This window comes from Pelodiscus sinensis, chromosome 7, assembly GCF_052426305.1.
Source record: "Pelodiscus sinensis isolate ZL-2025 chromosome 7, ASM5242630v1, whole genome shotgun sequence".
Taxonomy (NCBI): Eukaryota; Metazoa; Chordata; order Testudines; family Trionychidae; genus Pelodiscus; species Pelodiscus sinensis.
In genome coordinates this window covers 35,051,568-35,064,754 of record NC_143058.1, presented here as the reverse complement: position 1 = coordinate 35,064,754, position 13,187 = coordinate 35,051,568, and the positions used below count along the sequence as shown (strand labels likewise).

General features: G+C 43.3%; 1 protein-coding gene across 1 annotated transcript in view; it reads left to right on the top strand.

Annotated features, from left to right (window-relative positions):
* The window catches only part of LY75 (lymphocyte antigen 75), a 78,125-nt gene that overhangs the window by 43,940 nt on the left and 20,998 nt on the right, over positions 1–13,187 (top strand). The window contains exons 20-25 of the mRNA XM_089779734.1: positions 124–200; positions 1,113–1,249; positions 2,058–2,163; positions 6,283–6,443; positions 7,104–7,233; positions 11,965–12,191. Coding sequence (XP_089635860.1) covers positions 124–200; positions 1,113–1,249; positions 2,058–2,163; positions 6,283–6,443; positions 7,104–7,233; positions 11,965–12,191 — 838 coding nt within the window. The remainder of the gene's footprint in view (positions 1–123; positions 201–1,112; positions 1,250–2,057; positions 2,164–6,282; positions 6,444–7,103; positions 7,234–11,964; positions 12,192–13,187) is intronic.

Sequence of the window (13,187 nt, the reverse complement as noted above, 5' to 3'; positions counted from 1 at the left end):
TTGGTTAGTTAATTTATCAATATTTAACATCCCTAGTTCTGCTCTCAGGGTCCTCCGTTCCCAGGATTTTCTCCTAAAAGAGCATCTTTTGTTAGGGATTTACTCTGAAATGTTTCTATCTAGTTTACAGTTATTTCCACGTTTCCATGATCGATTTTGGAGGGATTGTTGGTATATTTCTTCGAAAAGCTGGTATAGAGGTAAGATTGTTTCTCTCTTATAAAAAATATTTGCTCCATCCAAAATGTAATGTTCAATACAAGATCCAAGAGCAAATGACTTTTTGATCATGATCTAGATTATTTTGGTGAGTTCTTTTTCTTCAAATTATCTTGAGGATATGAGGCAGGCCTCAAACAAAAAAGATTTATAAAATTGCCATGCCATGCATTTCTGTTGTAAATCTTATTAATGGTGTGGTTAGATAGAAACAGGTGCATAAAGTAACTGATGTGCTGATTAAGCTTCACCCAATACTTGGAAAAACATATGAACTCTTGTCCATCAATAGTGTGTTTTTGTTTTTTGTTTTTTTTCCTGCCTTTCTAGCCACCTTAACACTCATTTCTTCCACTAATCCTATATGCTGGTCTTCTTAACAAAGTTAATCTGTTTTGGTCTCAGTTAGATGGTAAATTCTGCTCAATAGGGATTCTGTCCACTTATTTTTGCAGTTATGGTAGTATGGGCCTGACCCAGTGCCATTGAAGTCAAAGGGAGGGAGTCCTTCCAGTGCCTTCAGTAAGCATTGCATCAAGCCCTGTGGGAGAGATTCTGATACTCACATTTTACAATAGTTAGGACTTTATTCCACAACATCTTCACTTAAGTCAATGATGCCACTTGTACAGTAAGCTGCTACTGAAAGTGAGTAAGGTTCTCTCATCTGGTCCTTTATTATTATTATTATTTATTAATAAGAGATTTTCTCATTCTCATTTAATTTTTATGCTTTGATCGACTGTCACTTTAAAATACTTTACTTAAAATAATGTACAGCTGTATGTTATAGTACACAGGACTGTCTCTTCCCACAAGTGTAGGTAGCACTTAGCACATTATCATCCATACCATAATAGAGGTAATAATAACTTTATATATCTTTCCTACAGACTATCCAATCAACTGCCATTTGAAACTGCCCTTCATATGTGAAAAATATAATGTATCCTTATTGGAAAAACATGAGCCAGAATATCACCCACCTAAAGGAGGATGTCCTAAAGATTGGATTCTGTTTCAGAACAAGGTAAAGGGGATTCCATGACAAGCCTCATTAGCCGCATTGTGTTGATCTAACTCTGTAGTGTAGACCAAGCATCACTTTCAGGCCGAAGTATTTAAACCAGATTCCTCCTTTGTGGAGGACTCTGTACCCATCCAGACCCAACCCCTCTTCTTCTTTTAGGTGTTCCACAGCTCTCTTTCTCAGTGTTGGGATCAGTTCCTTCTCCTGGAGTCATGGGTCCACAGCCTCTCTTGGGGTCTGCATTAATTCAGGATAGCAGGTGCCTTAAAACCAGCTTCTCCCCCGACTTCCTCCCCCGCTTTGTAGTTCAATCTTTTTTTCTCTATGGGCTGAAAGAGATTATCAGATGGCAGTCCTTCCCCTTCTGTGGAAGAAGATGCTGTCCTCCTTCTCCAGGCTAGTCCCACCCAGCACTACCAGGCTTCAGGGTCCTTAAAAAAATGGTTTCCATGGTTTTCCCCCCCAGCAATAACTGTCTTTGAGATCATCTTCCTCTCTCCCAGCACTTGCTTCTGACCTTCTGTAGGCCATCATCTGCTCCGGAAGTCCTAGGATTCATAAAGGAAAACAGGATTGACTGACTCTTAGTCCCTACTATCCTTAAAGGGATAGTCGCTTGGTTAAAGGCATCTTGCTGAATCACAGCCTGAATGCATTATCTATAATTGTATTTCCAATACTTTTCCACAGGAAGTGAGAGAAGTAAGGTGTGGGGATTTAGGGTCATTGAATTATGTATAAGATACATTTCAGAGAGAAAGTGAACTCCTGCTACATTGCATAAGCCTTTACCATTTTTATTTTGCAGTGTTTTCTAAAAATAGAGCACCGATTTTTAAAATTTAAAGATGCCAATGAAAAATGTGAAACTTTGGGAGGCACTCTTCCATCAATCTCAAGCCAAGCTGAACAAGGTATGATGGTAAATTCAAGGCTCTGTACACTATACAGCCCTTAATATGTCATGTCTCTTCCCGTTTATGCAGAAGAACTGCACAGAATCATTCAGCAGTAGCAGTGTTAATGAGATTGTAAAAATCATTTAATTACTTGAGTCTTACTAAAAAAATTCTAAAAATTCACAACAAAATAAAAACCTATTACTAATGCCTTTAATTGTTTGCACTGTGTAAGAAGAATTCTGCCTGCTACAGAATGGGAAAGTTGTACACAGACTGGACCAAACTTAGAAAAGGGAAAGGAACCAGTTCAAAACCAATTTCTCTTTTTTTAATCCCTCTGTGTGAAGAGAATTAGAAATTTATAAAAATGATCAGAGGTGTATGAAGAGTGGAGGGGCCATGCCCTAAGTTTCTTCTAATTGCCTCTAAGCTGCGTAGCCATTCTGCTCCTATTAAACCCCAGGTCTCAAGACTGCAGTGCCTGAAACCCTGGATCTGCTGTGATGGGGAGAGGAGCCTCTGCCCACTGGCCCCAGTACAGAGCTGCCCCACACTTGCTGTGGCTGGGGGAGAGGTGCCTCTTTCCCAGCCCCCGCCCAGACATGCCAGGGCTATGGAGAGGCCCTAGACCCCAGAGGAGTTGCTGCGGCTGTGGAGCGGTGCTTCTTACCTGGCCTCAAGCTTCTACAGTGAGAGAGGGCTGGGAATAGTTTTCTGTCCCCAGACAGCCTGTACCCCCTCCAAACTCCTCATCCCTATCTCACCCTAGAGCCCACACCCCCATCTGGAACACTCACTTCCCTCTCATCTCTTCACACACCAGCCCTGATCCCCCCCTCTTGCACCACAAATCCTGTATCCTGGCCATGCCCCAGAACCTGCACCCCCGATGGAGCCCTCATCCCCCACATGCCAGCCCTGTGCCCTAGGCCTCCTCCCACAGTCTTAAGCCCTTGACCCACTCCAGCAACACACTATCCATGTGCAGAATGAATTTTGTGGTGATCGCTAATATGGATATTATGTGTTGCATATCACCTCCATATTCGAGCACATAATTCATTCCACATGTGGACATAAAAAATTAGAGGAACACTGGCCATGTCTGAAGTGGTTCCCAAACTTTACTTCAGAAGTTAAAACCCTTTTGAAGTAAATGCAGGGAAGAGAAGATATTGGCTTCAGATAGATGTCTAGATGTGTCTGACTACCTTAGTCGGGGCTACTATAAGGTGGGTGCATAACTGGCAGGATAACCGTTCTCACAGAGTAGTTATTAATGGTTCACAATCCTGCTGGAAAGGTATAACAAGTGGGGCTCCACAGGGGTCTGTTTTGGGACCGGGTCTGTTCAATATCTTCATCAATGATTTAGATACAACCTCTCCCAGGTTGGTATCATCTGCAAACTTAATAAGCGTACTCTCTATGCTGGTAACTGCTTTGGAGGATAGGGTCATAATTCAAAATGATATGGACAAATTGGAGAAATGGCCTGAGGTAAACAGGATGAAGTTTAAGAAAGATAAATGCAAAGTGCTCCGCTTAGGAAGGAACAATCAGTTTCTCACATACACAATGGGAAGCAACTGTCTAGGAAGGAGTATGGCAGAAAGGGATCTAGGGGTTATAGTGGACCACAAGCTAAATATGAGTCAACAGTGTGATGCTGTTGCAAAAAAAGCAAACATGATTCTAGGATGCATTAACAGGTGTGTTGTGAGCAAGACACAAGAAGTCATTCTTCCGCTCTACTCTGCGCTGACTAGGCCTCTGTTGGAGTATTGTGTCCAGTTCTGGGCACCACATTTCAAGAAAGATGTGGAGAAATTGGAGAGGGTCCAGAGAAGATCAACAAGAATGATTAAAGGTCTAGAGAACATGACCTATGAAGGAAGGCTGAAAGAATTGGGCTTGTTTAGTTTGGAAAAGAGAAAATTGAGAAGGGACATGATAGTGGTTTTCAGGTATCTAAAAGGGTGTCACGAGGAGGGAGAAAAATTGTTCTTCCTAGCTTCTGAGGATAGAACAAGAAGCAATGGGCTTAAACTGCAGCAAGGGAGGTTTAGGTTGGACATTAGGAAAAAATTCCTAACTGTCAGGGTGGTTAAATACTGAAATAAATTGCCCAGGGAGGTTGTAGAATCTCCATCTCTGGAGATATTTAAGAGTAGGTTAGATACATGTCTATCAGGGATGGTCTAGAACAGTGTTTCTTAAACTTTTTGAGACCACAGAACACCAAACAATTTTTTTTTTTATTTGGCACACCTATGAAAATTTTCTTAAAAAAAAAAAAATTCTTGTCAGAATAAAAAAAAAAAGAGGTTGTGGCACACCTGCGAGTTGCTCACGGAACACCAGTGTTCCGCGGAACATAGTTTAAGAAACACTGGTCTAGACAGTACTGGGTCCTGCCATGAGGGCAGGGGACTGGACTCAATGACCTCTCGAGGTCCCTTCCAGTCCTAGTATTCTAGGATTCTATGATTCTACTTACCTACTGAGAAACACATCTGTTCACACATTTGTATTTGTGCATAGTGTGTGGGTAGTTGCCTACAAATATGTCTGAAGAAGTAGCTTACAACAGAGCTCCACTTTGTGTAGCATTATTTGTATAGTTCAGTGACCTCTGGCCAAGTCAATTCAGTGCAGTGGAATATAGAATGTAGACAGAGCAGGCCACTTCAGCAATTAACAGTGCACAATGGAAGAGCAGTTTGCTACTCTGTCACAGCATTGGGATGGACCCACACTGAAACTCAAACGACTGAGACTGGAGCAATTCAGAACTCTTTTAGCCCTAGAAAACCATATTATGCTTCAAATATTTCTTAGCATGATTGTATAAATGGAAAACAACAAGTCCCATGGCACCTTAGAGACAGACAAATATATAGGATCATGAGCTTTCATAGGTAAAATCAACTTCATTTCAATTGCTTGAAGGATATTTAGCATAATTAATATTTAGATTTAGTCCTGGTGACAGATTTCTGTCAGGCAAGTCAGTGCAATGTCAAAGCTATGGTGAAAGAGACAGCTTTGCCATAACTCAGGTAACCACCTCTTCCTTCCTCCATGTCTCCTATTCTGTGGCCCTCTCTGTAGCTGACTTTCACATAGTGACTAACCCTGAGAAGTTTTAACCTTTAATGGGTTTGTCTAGTTTAGAGAAAGAGCTTGAGACGAGCCTGGAGTTAGCTGACTTATAGTGAGTAGCTAACTCCAAGCTAGCCTTTCCTAACATATAGCAAGTAGCTAGTTCTTAATGTCTTAACTAACATTCAGTGATTAATTTGTAATGAGAGGTGCTGAAGTTCAAGCAATTCAGTGCTGTGGGTTAAGCAATTATTTTATATTCATAACTGATGCAGCAAGCCCAGAGGTTCCAACGCTATGAACTCCCAACCCTAAAAGTGCAGACCTTTGCAAACCCTGCCACAAATTAAGCACGGCTCACCTCACCCAATAGTTGGCATTGCCAAAGAGAGCAAAGTGGCTGGTGATTCCTGAGAAAAAGCATTTTGAGTTGGAATTGATTCACTCTCTCCCTCTTCCACCAGACTTTCTTTGATACTTGGTGGAGTAAATCAGGCACATATTCAATAAGTGGTTCTGTTTTAGAGGCATGTATGGTCAGAGCGAGATATGCAGGAAGCAAGTAAAACTCTCCACATACTGGAGAGGGCATGGAACCTGCCTTTAATGCTTCTGCGAGGAATAAAAAGAAGGCCTTACAGAGTGGTAGGGGGGCACCTTCTTGATATCTGGGTGGAAATGCAAGGAGGCAAAGTTAATGACAGGAACAGGGAAAGGAGGAGACAAAGTTAAACTCATCCACTAGCCCTCTGTTAGACTTTCGCCTATTATTATGTTAATCCTTTCAAATGATTTTTTAAAAAATAATGTCCTTGTCCTTGTTGGATGTGGGAAGGATGGAATGATAAAACTGCAAAACACTTAATACTCTTTGAAAATTCAAGAAGTCATTTTAATAAAGTAAGGTGGGAAATGAAGTTAACGTAAATGGAGTTTGTTCTTTCGTGTTTATGCAAGTTGTTTTTCAGATGTTTACTGTGGTTATCTAAATCCTAGTACATAAATATTAATTTTTCTGCCCAACAGATTTTTTAACATCCTTGCTTCCTGGTTTGGAACAGAATATTTGGATAGGTTTGCAATTTAAATTCAGCACAAAGGAAAACCAATGGGTAGATGGCAGTAGGCTGCTGTACAGTAACTTTCACCCATTGCTGAGAGGAAGGCTAAGGAAGGTTCCACTTGATGTAAGTTACGTGTTTTGAATGTACAAATCGAGCTGATGTTCTGTTTCATATAAAGTGTCAAAGTTCTGGTAACTCTATTTAAATAACAAAACAGGAAAAAAAACATGCAAAGGACCAAGATATTGTGTTCTTAATTGGCGTACATGGTGACCAGTAATAACGCTTCAAATCTTTATTCAGATTATATATTTTTAAAAACTAATTATTAATATGGAAAGGGATGTAAAAATTGAAATATCTTCAGTCTCTTTGCATATCCAATATGTAGCTTAGGTGCCACATTCCATAAAAATGTAGGCAGCAGAGGGACAGTACTAATACAGCTTTTGGACAGTACTAATACGGCTGCACTGTTCCTGAAGCAGCATATGAAACATAATGGAACGTAATTGATTAACAGAAATTTGTGTTTATTTTATTTATTTATTTATTTTTAATCTAGTAGGTCCGGGTAATTTATTTCACAAAGAAACAATCGAGCAACTAGGTAACATTGCAAAACAAACTAGCTTTGCATTGTAGTTCTGTTCTGAATACCTATTACATAGGCACATAGTAACTAAGAGAAATATATATTTTCCTAACTGGATCTTCATTTGCTGTCTTTACACAAGAATGCTTGTATCTTTGAACTTGACAAGCATGTTTTCTGGTTTTCAGCTGTTTGATGAGGACGTAAACGACCAGTGTGGTGTAATGCTCAACAACCCCAACTCTTCGTATGCTGGAACATGGAATTTCTTTCCTTGTGTTCGTGAGCATTTTTTGGGTTTCTGCCAGAAGCAGGCAGGTAAGGTGGACTGTTCCCCTAAAATCCACCTGCCCAGAGGCCCATTCATTCCTGCATGGATATCATCGCCCCTCTGAGGCATAATATCCCTCTATAGGTTACCTCAGGAAGGATGTTCCATGGTGGTAGGATCCCTCTAGGGAATGAAGAATTTCCCATACCAGCATTTTCTATGACACCATCCACAGTTGAAACACCCATTAAGAGGTATTTGGGGAAAGCCATGGGCAGCAAAGGCCCTGATAGCACAGTTCCCATGGACTCACACTGTCAGAGTGAAGGGGCTGCACCAGGACTCAATAGCTGGCATGAAGTACAGGGCATCTAAGCGAATGGATCGGATCTTCTTTGGATATTTTGGGGACTCACATAACTTGCTGATGGGCTCTATTTCTCATTCAGTGAGTAATGGAGGAAATGACTCCCCTCTTCCAGAATGTGGGCAAAACTCCATGAGGGAATCCTACAGAGTTTTAATCCCACTTGACCATCTCCTGTGAGCTTTAACACTAAAGGGGTGATATGAGCCCTTATCCACACTTGAAAATAGGCTGGATTTCAGCCACTTGTTTAGCTACATGAGTACAAACCTTCGGTATAGATGAAGAGAACTGTAATTTGCATTGGTGCAGCTTGCCCTTGCTTCAAGCCAGGGTCACCTCCACTGGCACAGTGTGTGGCTTTTTCTGTTTATACTCAGGATTGAAGAGGGGGCATTGCTCCAGTGCAGCGATATAGTTGGCTGGTCAGTGATTACTGGAATCAGGATAATTACCCAATCTGAGCAAAGCCTTAGTTACTGCTTAACTGCCAAGAGCTTAATATGCAGTGCACCCAGTTTGGGGGCATGTTGAGTTTGAGTTTATGCATCTGCCTGTCTGTCCGTCCGTCTGTGAGTCTGTTTTGCTTGTCCAAGAACTCCTCTTAAATGGTAAGAGCTAGGACCAAGAGACAGAATCACTATGCAGTTGAAAAGGGTGCACTGCCCCTCTCCACCCCATCTGTGACTGACCCACTCTCTAGACTCCCTTCCCCAGGTGCCCTTTAGATTCATATGAAGATATTGCCAGCTGTTCCCCTTCATCAGAGATTGAGGGAAAAGTGAACAATTTTCTGCATTCCTCACTGTGGCTTGGGTCCCTGATAGAGCAAGCAGCCTGGTACAAATCTTGGGAAGCCTCCCTCCCACCACACACACACCTATCCTCCTGCACACACACTCCCCTGCTCAGAGCCCCTCCACATCCCCAACCGTGACTACTTGTATCCTCCACACTTTCAGCCCCCTGCCGAGCCCCGCTCCAAGGACCTGAGTGACACTGGGTAAATGTGCTAGTTACATATAAATTATTCTTTTAAATAATTACAAGGGGGCTGCACCCCCTGCTCACTACACTCACCAAGCCCCCTCTTGTGGGGAGGTAAGCAACATTGGCTCTCCCACCGGTTATTGGGGAAGGCCGGGCCCCAGCCACACCTGTCTGTCCCCCTTTCCCCTCCCCCACCCTTGCCTTTACCTCTTCCCCCATTCTCCCCCCAATGCACCAGCCCAGGTCCCTTCTTCTCCCACTACCTCTGCCAGCCCAGGACCTTTCTCTCCCCTGCCCCCCCCCCCCATGTCCTAACCCTAACCCCCACTCCTGGCCGAGGCCATGCCACACCATTCCCCCCTCCGGCTTCCTGGGGGTAGGGCTGGGCTGAAGCCGCATTAGGCCAGACCTGGCCCGGCCCTTTCCACCTCCCTCCCCTCAGACTTTTGTCCTCCTTTCCCCTCCCCGTACCTCTCCCCCCGAGGAGGGGAGATGGGGAAGGGCCATGCAGCTTGCAGGGCTGGGCCGCTTGCGGCTCCTGCCCCCCAGCCCAAGCACTGGTGGGAGGGGAAGGGCCTCGCAGCTTGCGGGTTTTCCCCCGGAGATCAGTATGACCTCGCTGGGAAGGGCTGGGCCTGAGCCATGCCAGGCCTGGCTTTCCCCTGGGTTTGCTGGGAGAGGAGGGAAGAGGAAGGCCAGGCCGTGGGCAGCTCCAGCCCTCCACATGAGCCCTGGAAAGGTCCAGGCTGGGGGTGGGTGGGGCTTGTTCCTGTGGGATGCAGAATGACATAATGACGTCACTCTGTTGTCCCACAGGAAAAATCTTTTTTTTATATAGAGAGCCCTTATCCCTTATAGAGAGGGAAGGAAAGTGAGTATCTGAAAGATCTGAAGGGGATTTTTTATTAATAATTAAAGAAAATTAAGATGAAGGCTCTGAACATTAAAAATGCTTGTAAAACTCCAATAAAAGAGTGCAGCTGCTATTTAATATATTTATCTCCAGAAAAGGAAAATGAAACATTCAGGGAAAGAACAGTTATTCCTGCAATATGGTCCCCATTATTCTTGAGTTACTAAGCTTCTAAACTTCGAGGGATGCAGGGAAAGAGTGCTTGGTCAGCTCTTCAGAGTGCAGAAACTGTAGTTGTGCCTTGCCAGAGCTCTGGATGCTGCAGCAGGGGAGACTTTTTTCACTCTGCCATGGCATCCTTGACCAACTACAGTTTGTCCCTATGTGTAGGTTTTCATGCCACTTGTGTTGGAGAAACTAGGGAATCAGTAGCTCAGGCACTTAATTATTACCTCAAAAATGTTCTGATAATTATATTTGTAAACATCAATAATATTTTTTTTTATCTGTGAGAAAGGTACATCTCCCTGCCCTCCTCCCCCCAATGCTTTATCCTTAAACTTTTAAGTATCTGAGGTCTCTGTTGATCTCTCAGTTCTCTCTTAAAGCGGTTTACTTAAGTAGAAGCACTTGGCAGCAGCCATGAACTAGTTCAAACATTGTTTCATTCATATCTCCTGTCTGATTCACTGACAGCTGCAAATTGTGCATAAACATAAAATTAATGTTATGGCTCTGTTTTTGGAAATGGTCTGTCAGCCTATCCATCAGTCACTTGCATGCCGTTTCCTGTGACAAGCCTTTTTATTTCTTAGACACATCTATGTTAGAAGCCAATGCACATTTTACAAAATTGTAGGGCCAAATTTAGTTTGGGTGTTAGCCCATAAGCTTGTTGAAATGTATTAGATTCACGTGCTCTAGCTCCCCGTCTATGTAAAGTTTGCATTTTTATTAGTTGCATGCATCGCTTAGTTGGGGATAGTTAATTCAGTTCATTTTAGTACTATTTGATAATTAAAACCATCCTAAATTGTAAATTTCACCACTCCCAGCACAATACACAAATCAGATGGTTTTATGCAAGAAACTGAGCACAAGTTATGGAGACAAAATCTATTACCTCTCTGCCTGTTCTTCCAATCAGAACATTGCAAGAGCTGCCTGTACCAGGTTTATTGCCTATTAGATTTACATAAGCATGAATCTGGTGCCTTTTGACTTGACTCATTCCTATCTGTGTCAGCTTGTTCAGAGATACACATTGTCACAGTATTTGTGCAGAGTGCTGCAGAAGGCTATCACAACAATTTCACACTAATTTCACCAAACAATGCTTTTTCCCTTAATAATTTGATGTGGGTTAAATTAATTGAATCTGGACCACAAAGCTCAGTAGTTCTGTTACTGCCTCTTTACCAAACTTTTATACAGGGATTTGGACATATACATTTAAAAAGAGCTTTATATTTTTCCATAGACATACTTTCCATTCTGACATAATAAAAGGGCAATCTACAACTACCTATGAATTTGTCTTAATTTTATTTTGATGGCTCTTCCCAAAAGGAATTTGAATAGGTTTTGCTGCTGCTTTACACAAGAAACTGAGAACTAAAATGTTTTGTATTACAGGCAGTCCCCGACTTACAGACCATCTCCAGCAGACCAGAGGCACCGGGCGGGTTCCCGCGCTTCTGAGGCTTTGCCAGAGCAAAGCCTCAGAAGCGCGGGGAACCGCTGCTGCTGCCGCTTGAGTCCCGGTGCCTGTCGTCTGCTGGGGACGGTCCCCCGCAGACCACAGGCACCGGGACTCAAGCGGCGGCAGCGGGGGGGTCCCGCGCCTCTGAGACTTTGCCAGAGCAAAGCCTCAGAGGCGCGGCACCCCGCTGCCGCTGCAGCTCTGCTCCCCGTGTCCCTGGTCTGCTGGGGGGGAGGGCGCGGCTAGTGTGCCCCCCCCCCCCCCAGCAGACCAGGCTTTTGTTTTAGACCCTGGAGCAGAGCAGCTGGGGCGCTGCGGATTGGTCCTGCAGCGCCCACTCTGGGCACTACTGGACCAACCCGGCAGCACCCCAGCTGCTCTGCCCCAGGTCCTGATTCAGCCGCTGCTGGTCAGTTTCAGCAGTGGCTGAATCAGGAGGCCTGGGGCAGAGCAGCTGGGGTGCTGCTGGGTTGGTCCAGTAGCGCCGAGGAGCGGTGCTACTGGAGCAACCCAGCAGCACCCCAGCTGCTCTGCCCCAGGCGTCCCCAAGTCAGCCACTGCTGAAACTGACCAGCGCTGACTACAGGAAGCCCGAGGCAGAGTTGCTCTGCCCCAGGCTTCCTGGAATCAGCGCTGATCAGTTTCAGCAGCAGCTGACTTGGGGAAGCTTGGGGTTCTTAAGTTGAATCTGTATGTAAGTCGGAACTGGCGGTCAGTTTCAGCAGCGGCTGAATCTGGACGCCAGTTCCGACTTACATACAGATTCAACTTAAGAACAAACCTACAGTCCCTATCTTGTACGTAACCCGGGGACTGCCTGTATTTATCTTAAGTCATAATGCTTCTGTTTCTTGATTTACCTACAGGTCCAGCTGATAACCAGACACAGGAAGTCCTTAATGAAACACTGACCTATCAAAATGTCCATTACACATTAATTCTAAAGAATGTGTCCTGGTATGATGCATTGCAAGAGTGCAAACAGAAAAACATGCAGCTCGTTAGCATCACAGATCAGTACCAACAGGCTTTTCTTGCTGTGCAGGCTGCCATTCACAATTACCCACTGTGGATTGGACTCTCCAGCACAGATGTAAGTTTTATTTCCCCTTCCCCTCTGCATCCCTCTTTAGATCCATTTTCAGAATCAGCTGGAATAGTAAAGGAATGACTAGGAAAACAATGAAATTGAAAATGACTGGGTTATTTTTAAATAGAGGTTTCCAGTGGCATTTGTTTTCAGTTGTAGAGCCCCATCTTGAGGTTGGGGAGATCTATTAGGAGGTCAACCAGCTCTAATGCTCAGGGTTATATACTAAATTTTCAATTATCTGGGGTGCATATTCAAGTGTTGAACTTCCCATTAATGGATTGTTTGAGAGGAGATTGTGCTCCTCAGGTTTTACGATGGAGAAACATATTTTATATGAGCAGCAGATTATATCCTTGCATCTTCTTTGCCCCTCTGTTGTTAATGATTTTATAAGTGCTGTTGTCACTTGAAATTCTGGGGCAAAGAAGGGCCAACCAAAATCTTTTTAAAAAGTCTAAATCAGGAACTGCTTAAAAACTGTTGGAAATATATTGTGAAAACTTATTTTAAATCTTAAGGAGGTTAGTACTTTTTTTTTGGTTTCTTAACGGAGAAAAGTTGTGCAAATGTAATTTTTTTTTAATAAAATGATATGTTGTCAAGCCTTATTTCTCCTGTGTTTCTTGGAAATTCTCAGTCTGTATTAGGAGCTTCCTCCTCTGTTAATTACAGAGTGTGAGGCATGGATGTATGAGTGGGTGCTGAATCTTTAACAAACATCTTTTCTTCCAACCATTTATGGATGTTTGACTTAGATTGCTTTTTGCTTGTTTTTAATAGCTAAGTTTTAAATAGCCTGAATAAAAAATTTTCACTTAGGGTTTCACTTGCTTGGCACCTATGACATTGCAACTCTCCCACTTCTGCTGCGGTCCATAGAATATTCCATGAAAAACAGGGAAGAAAAACTTGGTATTTTTTATGTTGGTGATCGCCAAACTTTCATGTTTACAGAGTAGACCTGTGTAAACTTGAAAGCTCATCTCTCTCACCAAC